The sequence below is a fragment of the Caretta caretta genome, chromosome 7 (assembly GCF_965140235.1).
Source record: "Caretta caretta isolate rCarCar2 chromosome 7, rCarCar1.hap1, whole genome shotgun sequence".
In the NCBI taxonomy this organism is placed as follows: Eukaryota; Metazoa; Chordata; order Testudines; family Cheloniidae; genus Caretta; species Caretta caretta.
Genome location: NC_134212.1, coordinates 33,346,693 through 33,356,302, shown reverse-complemented (window position 1 = coordinate 33,356,302; position 9,610 = coordinate 33,346,693). Strand labels below are relative to the sequence as shown.

Here is a 9,610-nt window from a genome sequence, read left to right as displayed (position 1 = left end):
CCAAGCATGCCTCGGGGGACATGGTGTGATTGGCTGGCCAGGTGGACTACAATTCCCATCGTGCCCTGCGGAACTGCGGCTCCCATGGTGCCTTGCGGGCCCAGCATGGCTGCTGCTGTGCCTGTGCTGGGGGAGTGAAGCTGGTGGGGGGAGGAGGGGCTGCTGCCTCTGGTAAAGGGGGGCTGGGGCAGGGTGAGCATCATGTGGGGAGGGGGACCAGAGAGCAAGTGTGAAAAATAGGGACACGTCTTTTCGCGGGGGGTGGGAGAGGGATAGTTGTCGGTGTAAGACAAAGCCCCTAATAGCTGGTCACCCGAGATGGGGGGCGAGAGTCCCCTTCAGTGGGCGGGGGGGAGGGGATAGACAGAGTCGAGGGCGAAGGTCCCCTTCAGTGGGCAGGGGGGCGAGAGACGGGGGTGGGGGTCCCCTTCAGGGGACAGGTTGGGAGAGAGGCAGACACACAGCTCCAGACTCCCAGCTGCAGCTGACTGACCCGGCTCTGGGAAGGCCCTGGCCCTCTCCTCAGCCACCCCTGACGCTCTCTCCTCTCCCCAGCTGCCCTGGGTGCCCGCCATGGGGCTGAAGCCATGGCAGAAGGCCCTGTTCCCGCTGCGCTCGGTGGAGGATGTGGTGCGACTATTCGAGGCTGAGCTGCAGCAGGAGCAGCCCGATCTGGTGCTGCTGTCACTGGTGCTGGGTTTTGTGGAGCATTTCCTGGCCGTGAACCGAGTCATACCCACCAATGTGCCGGGCATCAGCTTCGAGCCACGCCCGGGCCCCGAGCCCGACAGCCTCACCTACTTCCCTGTGGCCGAGCTGTCCATCGTGGCTGCGCTGTATGCCCGCTTCACCGCCCAGATCCGCGGCGCTGTCGACCTGTCCCTCTATCCCCGGCCTGAGGGCTTCTCCTCCCGCGAGCTGGTCAAGAAGGTGTCAGACGTCATCTGGAACAGCCTCAGCCGGTCCTACTTCAAAGACCGGGCCCACATCCAGTCCCTCTTCAGCTTCATCACAGGTAGGGGGCCCACTAGCATGGGGGTGGGGACAGTACCACCCTGGCCCAGTATGGGGCACTGCTCTGGGGCAGCCTGAAAATGCTCAGCTCTGCTTTTCCATTGCCTGCTTCCTGCAGCACAGTGCCCCCTAGTGATGGCGCATTGGAGTTGGGACTGACTGAGAGCAGAGCACCCCCGACTGAGCTCCACCCTTCTCTTTGCAGCACAGCGCCCCCTAGCACCACACTGGCGCAGGGGTCAGCACTGACTGCAAGGGGGAAGCGCCCCCTAATGAGTGCCCCTGCCCTTTGCAGCACAGCATCCTGTAGTACCACACTGGCACAGGGGTCAGCAGTGACTGCAAGGGAAGAGCGCCCCCTCCTGGGCCCCATGCTGCTTCCTGCAGCACAGCACCCCCTAGTGCCATGTGTTCCTTGCAGGCACTAAGCTGGACAGCTCAGGGGTGGCCTTTGCTGTGGTGGGGGCCTGCCAGGTGCTAGGGCTGCCAGACGTGCACCTCGCGCTCTCGGAGGACCATGCCTGGGTGGTGTTTGGCCGGGACGGCGAGCAGACGGCCGAGGTGACCTGGCACGGCAAAGGCAATGAGGACCGGCGTGGGCAGACCGTGAATGCCGGCGTGGCTGAGCGGGTAAGTGAGGGGGGGCCATAAGCTTTGAGGGGTTGGGGGGGTGCATTGAGATGTAGCTGCAGGAGGTGGTGAGGTGGGGGTGTGGGGGGCAGTGAGGGGGTTGGAATGGGGCTTGGGGTCTGTGCGGGGCTGGGGCTGTCTGCTTGGATCAGAAAGCTGCTGTGCAAGATCCCCTGGGCTTTAACCTTAGTAGATGGTGCAGCTGGTAACTAGTAACTGATCTGCATTAATTACTGCCACTAAGGTATCTTCCAGACTGAGATCAGGGCCCCACCCGTGGGGCTAGGTGCTGTTCAGACCGTGGGCAAGATCTGGGGGGGCTCTGTCACATTCTGGGACACAATCCAGACCAGTGAGGGGTGTGTCACCACCTTCCCTGGGTGCCACGCAATGCTTTGCGGCTGTAGCTCCCACCTGGGTTTCCCACAAACAGCCTCGCAGCATGCAGGTCCCACCCTGAGGGTCTGTGGATAGCCGCAGTCCTGGTCCAGCAGCTCTGACCTCAGCAGCCTGTCAGCAAACACCAGCCATGCTCTAGCTTCCAGCAGCCTTGGTTGGCGATTCCAACACACTCCCGGTCCCGAATTTTCTGCACTATCCGTCCTGTCCCTCAGATATTAGAGGTCGGTATGCAGTAGTTTGCTATTTTAACTGGAATTACCCAGACAGCTCAGTTAAAACACAGCACGGCATTAGACTTGATTTTTATAAAGATTAAACCAGTTGAATTACAGAGAGAATGTGAGTGAGAAGAAGTATGTGATGTAAAGTCAGAAACAGTTACAAGGGAAATCCCGATAAAGTGCATTCTAGCAACTAAACGTAACAAACTGGACTTGGTTCAAGGTAAAATCCTTAGCACGTGCTCCCATCAATGGGACAACCCCAGTTCTCTGGTGAGAACCCCTCGCAAAGACTGGTTCCTTTGACTTCTCAGGTGAGAGAGACAGACAGGCAGACAGCCCCTCCACCAGTGCGTTTGCCCCTCGTTTTCTCAGTCCCATCCCCCTTTGACATGCACTGTCCTGAGGTTACCCTGAGATCAAGTTCCTTCCTGTGGTGAGGATGGAGCCATGGGGTCTTGTGGTGAAAGAGGTTCCATGCTGTTTGCTAAAATGCAGAGTGCTCTGTTCCTTCCCCAAAGAGTGGCCGCTTGGCCAGTGATTGCCAGTTAACTCTGGTGACACCTGGCTAGAGATGCCAGCTTGTCCTATGAGGAACAGTCCACTCTCTCTCCCCCGTCACCCCCCCGCCCACCTTGTCTGGTAAACACATTTCAGTCTTAATGTCTGGTTATGTTCATTACTCTCCATATAGGGCTGCTCCACACATTCCACCAGGATATTACTGAGCAGGGAGTTGTTACTTTTCAAATGACAGCTCACAGGGCATATTTGGTACAAAGATTATTACAATGGTGTGCAGGGTGTGAATACAGGGGTGCATTCAGTCACTGGCCCCCATCAGACCAGACGCCGCTGAGACCAGCTCCCCTGCATTGGACCAGGTGCTGCTGAGATCGGGGCAGGGGCTGTATGATGCCAAGGGCTGCCCAGACCCAGTGAGAGACGATCCTTGCCCTGAAGAGCTCACAGATGGAATAGAGGCACCAAGAAGGGAAGGGACTTGCCCAGCATCAGAGGCAGAGCTGGGAATAGAACCGAGGAGTCCTGGCTCCCAGCCCCACCCCCCTTCTATGGGCCAGGAGCAGCTCCGTGGGGCTCAGGGGTAGCCTGTCCCAGCTCCCTCACTCACTTGCCGCTGTCTCCCACAGAGCTGGCTGTACCTGAAGGGCTCGTACCTGCGCTGTGACCGGCACATGGAGGTGGCCTTCATGGTGTGTGCCATCAACCCCTCCATCGACCTGCACACTGACAGCCTGGAGCTGCTGCAGCTGCAGCAGGTGGGACATGCCCCCTCCCCACGTGTGCATCCAGTCCCCTTCCCCCTGTGCGCACCCCCATGCCTGCCCCATCCCCAGGCCCATCTACTCTCTCCCTCATTCCCCACATGGCCCCCTCCAAGTTGTTCCAATCTCCTCTACCCCACATCCCTCCAGCGCCGTGCGCACCCCACACCTCTCCATGTTCATCCAACCGTTTGTCCCTCCACCACGCACGGCCCTCCCTTCCACAGGGATCTTATCCACAGGTGACACGGGTCTCATCCTCCCCGCTCCTGCCCCCCATGGCTCTGTGTCCTCAGTAACCCACCCTCCGCTTTCCTTGCAGCGGCTCCTGTGGGTTCTCTACGACATGGGGCACCTGGAGAGGTCAGTACAGCTGGACTTTTGAAACCACAGCTCAGGGAGGAAGCTCTAGTGGTTAGAGCATGGGGGTCTGGCAGCCAGGACTCCTGGGTTCTATCCCAGTTCTGGGGGGCATTGCGGGGCATCCAGTGGACTTGAGCGATCACCTCTGAGCAGTAGTTTCTCCAGCTGCAGGGTGGGGATCATTAGGCTTGGCAGACACAGGTTTTTATTTTGTATAGTTTTGACAGCTAATGTTGATGTTTATTTTTAAGTGTTTTTCCTGTTTGTATCGATTTTAAATGTTCACCTCTGGAGGACGTTCTCGGGGTCAGCCTATTCTTTAGTGACGAGAGCAGCTGAGATGGCAAAAGTTTGCAGCTTTGTAACCAGTAGCACAAACTGTCCCTGTCCCATGTCCAAGTACGCCAAGGAAATGTCCTTCAGCCGACAACGTTGGCCGCGCTCTGCTGGCTTTGTCTGGCTGTAACTGTTGGTTTTTAGCGACTGACGTATGTTTTAACAGGTTTCAGAGGAACAGCCGTGTTAGTCTGTATTCGCAAAAAGAAAAGGAGTACTTGTGGCACCTTAGAGACTAACCAATTTATTTGAGCATGAGCTTTCGTGAGCTACAGCTCACTTCATTGGATGCATACCGTGTTTTAACCAGTCTGTGTGCGGTGAAATCAACATTTGGAATCCCTCCCAGCCTGGAGCTGGAGAACCCCAGCCTCCCTTCACAGAGCACGTGGAGCTCCAGGGCTGGGATCTAGGCAGCGTTGGTGGTGATGGAGATGTTCTCTAGCAGAGCCCAGCTCTGGGTCAGGTCGGCTCTCCTCTTCCTGCCCGCAGGGCTGGCCGCTGGGATGTGTGCACCAAGCAGTCATGGCGTACCCGGGGATGGTGCTGGCAGGAGCCAGTGGGTGGGTCTTACCCAGCGCCCCTTGAAATCAATGGGTCTTTTGCCCTCTGCTGCCTTGGGGTGCCCTGCCCCCAAGTGCCAGGCATTGCAGTGCTGCCCCAGTGCCGCCTGTGGCAGGCAGAAGTCAGGATAGAGGGTCCCTCCCCCCCATTCCAACTGCCTGTCTCCCCAAGGTAACACCCCTGTCTGCTCTGCTGCCCTGGCAGGTACCCGATGGCACTGGGCAACCTAGCCGACCTAGAGGAGTTGGAGCCGACACCAGGCAGACCAGATCCCCTCTCCATCTACCATAAGGTGAAGGGGTACAAGGCTGAGATTGCAAGGGCAAGGGGTTGGAACTGGCAGAGCTGGAAAGAACCCAGAGCTGGGACCATGGGGGGGAAGGGGAGCGTGGATCAGGGCTGGGGGGAGCCCAGGGCTGGGATCATAGGGGACTATGGGTCAGGACTCAGGGGCACCAGCAGAGTTGGGGGGAGACCAGGGCTGGGATTGCAGGGGACTGTGGGTCAGGACTCAGGGGCACCGGCAGAGCTGGGGGAGCCCAGGGCTGGGGTCACAAGGGATTGTGGATTGGGGCTGGGAGGAGGCCAGGGCTGGGATCGCAGGGGACTGTGGGTCAGGACTCGGGAACAGGCAGAGCTGGGGGAAGCCCAGGGCTTGGATCACAGAGGGCCTTGGGTCGGGACTGAAGGGCACTGGCAGAGCTGGGGGAAGCCCAGGGCGGGGATCGCAGGGGGTTGTGGTTGGGACGTAATTAGTAAAACATAAATGTTCCTGAGTAGTTTGATGAGAATGTCTTTTTATTCTGTCTCCCCGCCCTCCAGGGCATCAGCTCAGCCAGGAAGTACTACAGCAACGAGCACATCTACCCCTACATGTACCTGGCTGGCTACCACTGTCGCAACAAGAATGTCAAGGAGGCGCTGGAGGCCTGGGCTGATACAGCCACCGTCATCCAGGAGTGAGTGCCCCAGGAGCCTGCCATATGGCCCCAAACCTTTCCCTTTGTTAGGGCCTAGCTGGCCACCAGCCCATGGAACTACTTGCCTAAAAAGAAGACTGGGGTGATTCATGTTTGGAAGGACATGGGGCCTTCCCCTCTAGGGGGCACTGGCTCTGATCTGGCCCCAGGCCTGAGGACTGGCTGGCAGCAGGGGAATGGGACAGGGGCTGGCCCCAGGCCTAGGGGCTGGCTGGCCCCAGCTGCTCACTGCCTCCCTTGGTCTTGTCCTCCCCCAGCTATAACTACTGCCGGGAGGACGAGGAGATCTATAAGGAATTCTTCGATGTGGCCAACGACGTGGTTCCCAACCTGCTCAAGGAGGTGGCCAACCTGGCAGAGCCACTGGAGGAGAAAGGTGCTGGGGAGAGAGGAGAGGTGAGGGGGGTACTGAGTTGGATGGGCCCCTTGGATGAGTTGGGGCGGGGGGTGATGGAGGGGACACCAGGCTGGAAGGGTTCTGGGGATGATCTGTGGGGGAGGGGAGGACACCAGGTGGGAGGGGCCATGGGATCCAGGGGTGGGTGGGGGGAACACCAGACTGGAGGGCCTGTTTAGCCCCTGGTGCATTGGGCCCCTGGGAGGCACTAACCCCTCTCTTTCCCATTCAGGGGTCCCCGGCGCAGGCTGGGGGCTCAGCCCTGCAGGACCCCGAGTGCTTCGCCCATCTGCTGCGCTTCTATGATGGCATCTGCAAGTGGGAGGAGGGCAGCCCCACGCCTGTATTGCATGTAGGCTGGGCCACTTTCCTGGTGCAGTCGCTGGGGCGCTTTGATGGGCAGGTGAGGGGGGCAGGTGTAACGGAGGCAGGGCAGGGTCTGGGAAGCAGCGCACATTGGTTGGTGAATTGTCTGATCTGGGGGGCTCGGGTGGTATTGGGGGAGATGGGGAGCTTTGTGCTGGGACTTGGGGGGTCCCTGCTGGATTTGGGGGCTCAGGGCTGGAGCTCTGGGGGATGGGGATCAGTGCTGAGGGGCTCAGTGCTGGGGTTTGAGCGTGTGGGGGACCCTGCTGGTTTTAGGGGTTCAGTACTGGAGTTGTCAGCAGGGCAGGGGGTTTAGGGTTGGGCTTTGGGGGGGTCCCTGCTGGATTTGGGAGCTTGGGCTCCTGGGGGGGGCAGGGTTGGGGTTTTGGCAGTGGCTGTGGGGTGCAGGCCCCTCCCCTGACTCCCTCCCTCCCTCCCCCAGGTGCGCCAGAAGGTGACAATTGTGGCGCGGGAGACGGAGGCCAATGAGGACGATGAGCAAGGCAGTGAGGATCCCCGTGAGGGGCGCCGGCGTGGACCCCGCCGCGAGTCGAAGCCGGAGGAGCCACCCCTGCCCAAGAAGGCCACCGAGCGCCGGCGCCCTAGCTCAGGCCAGCGGCCAGACAAGCCCTCTGCGGTGGAGAAGGAGGAGGGGGGGGGCCCCGCCCCGGGGGTCCCCCCTGTCCCCCCACCCGAGGGGCCTGTCCTCACCTTCCAGAGCGAGAAGATGAAGGGCATGAAGGAGCTGCTGGTGGCCGCCAAGATCAACTCGAGTGCCATCAAGCTGCAGCTCACGGCCCAGTCCCAGGTGCAGATGAAGAAGCAGAAGGTGTCAGCCCCGAGAGACTATACCCTGGCCTTCCTCAAGCGCCCCCGCAAGTCCCTCTGAGCCCTGCGCTGGGGCGCAGAGCTGCCCCCTGCCAGGCTCTGCCAGGCTCAGCTTCACGGGGCGAGGAATAGTTGCCTTTAAATAGGGCATGGGGAAGCGCCCTGCCCCCCGTCTCTCCTAGGTGCAGGGGCTGCCTCACCCCTGCTGTAGCTTTCCTGGGCTCCCCATGGCGTGGGGGAGGGGGCTCTGTGGGTTCAATGCTGGGGCGGGTGGGGCAGCTCTAATATTGCCACCCCCAGAGACAGGAGCTGTCATGGCCTCAGCCCCCTTGAGCTCTGGGGTTCAGGGGTGATGAATTCTGTGCGTTCTCCATGTATCTGGGAGAGCTGCAGGAATTGGATGGAGGGGCCCTTGGAGCCCAGTTATGGGGGTTCCCTCTACTTTGCACCCCTTCTGCTGAGGAGATATGGCCCCCTCCCCTCTGACACACACTAGGGTTCTTCTGGGCGAGGTGTCTCCAAAATACAGACCCACCTGAGCCCTGCCCAGGGGCCAGGTTGGAGCCCACACTCCCTAAAGAAGAAGGAAGCCGCATCCCATACTGTGCCCCCGAGCCAGTCATGTGGGGGGAGCTTCTCTCTCTTTAGGCTGGGGGGGTGGGTTAGCAGCTGACTTTTGATTTTTCCGGAGTCCAGCTGCTGTGTCCTGAGCTTCCAAAGTGACTTCTGGCCCTGCACAAAGCCCTGGGTAGAGCCGCAGCTGTTCGGCGTGGGGGATGGGGGGCTTTGTACCTCTTCCCCCCCCCCCCCCCCGAGTTTGTAATGTAAACTTCTTCCCCTGTCATTCTCCCTCCCTTCCTCTCTCCCCCCCTGTGTGGTCATGCCCCCGCATCTGTCTTCTGTTCTCAACCGAGGCCTTTCTGTTGAGATCTGCTGTCGGGGGCGGGGCAGATAGCAAGGGGTGCTGGGGGGAATCTGAGCATGCCACCAGGCCCAGGGCTTTCTAATGGGCTCTGATGGGTCCCACTAAACAAGCCCCAGCAGGGCCATGGCAAACGCATCCGGAGTGGGTGTTGCCTTCCCGGTGCAGCTTAGACAGAGAGCTCCTGAGGCTGTGCCAACTGGGGCAGCCCACAGACTCCTAAGCAGCATGTCCAGCTGGGCCCCACTGTCTCCCTCCAGTGGGTGATGTGGGAGTTGCATTAAAGGCCTTGGGGGGCAGAGCTGGGGTGAGGGCAGGCAGGGCTTTGTACAGTTCGGGGGTGGATGGTGCTGGGGTGGGACAGCTTTGGCAGGACTGAGATAAACAGCCTGAGGGTTCCCACAAAGGAAGGGGGGAGACGCATCTACTAAATGTGTATTTTTTAGTAGCATGAAGGGTTAATAAAAAAGTTGGTTTTAAAATAGTCTGCCCTTAATGGCTGGTTTGTTTATTGCAGGTGCTGGTTCCTCCTTGGGAGCAGGGCAGGAGCTGGCTGTGTGGGGAGCTCCCAGCTACTCTAGCCCTGGCCTCTCCCCACAAGGGGGCGCTGTAGGGAGTGGGGGAGGATCACTGGCTGCAGGGGGAGTGCCTGACTAATCCAGGTCTGGCCTCTCCCAGCAGGGGCTGCTGTAGGGCGTGGGGCAGGAGCACTGACTGTGGGGGCAGCTCCCAGTTACTCCAGCCTCTCCCAGCAGGGGTCTCTGTAAGGAGTAGGACAGAGGCCCCCTCCAATACACTCCCCTCCTTCCTCCCTGGCCTCAGCCCCCTGCCAATCTCATGGCCCTCAGGCCCAGAGAAGCTAGTTTCCCTGCTGCCTTAGCTCAGGGCTTGGCTGTCACGTGTCCGGCCGCTTTGTATAATTTTTGGTGGTGCCCAGAACAGCTCCAAGCAGAGCCGTCCAGTCCGCAGGGCAGACCGGGGCTACTGCCCTGGGCCCCGTGCTTTGTGGGGCCCTACACTTCAGGGGGACTGGGGTCCAGGGCAGCCTGGCACTGGCAGCAGCAGCAAGTGACCCAGCCCTAACTGGCTCCCCCTGGCCAGCTCCTGGCATTGCTTGGGGGAGGGGGCAGAAGCCGGAAAGAGGCGGGGCGAAGGCTTGGGGGAAGGGGTGATGAGTTCTGTGCGTTCTCCATGTATCTGGGAGAGCTGCAGGAATTGGATGGAGGAGCCCTTGGAGCCCAGTTACAGGGGTTCCCTCTACTTTGCACCCCTTCTGCTGAGGAGATATGGCTCCCTCCCGT

At 60.0% G+C, this 9,610-nt stretch overlaps 1 protein-coding gene across 1 annotated transcript; it reads left to right on the top strand.

Annotated features, from left to right (window-relative positions):
• Nucleotides 1-50: 50 nt before the first annotated feature.
• MEN1 (menin 1) lies at nt 51-8,793 on the top strand. Its single transcript, XM_048859276.2, has 10 exons — nt 51-171; nt 556-1,015; nt 1,436-1,644; nt 3,419-3,547; nt 3,876-3,916; nt 5,021-5,108; nt 5,639-5,775; nt 6,054-6,192; nt 6,426-6,596; nt 7,002-8,793. Exons 2-10 carry the CDS (start codon nt 574-576, stop codon nt 7,446-7,448), a joined length of 1,803 nt encoding a protein of 600 aa, XP_048715233.2. The 5' UTR covers nt 51-171; nt 556-573; the 3' UTR covers nt 7,449-8,793.
• Nucleotides 8,794-9,610: the final 817 nt, after the last annotated feature.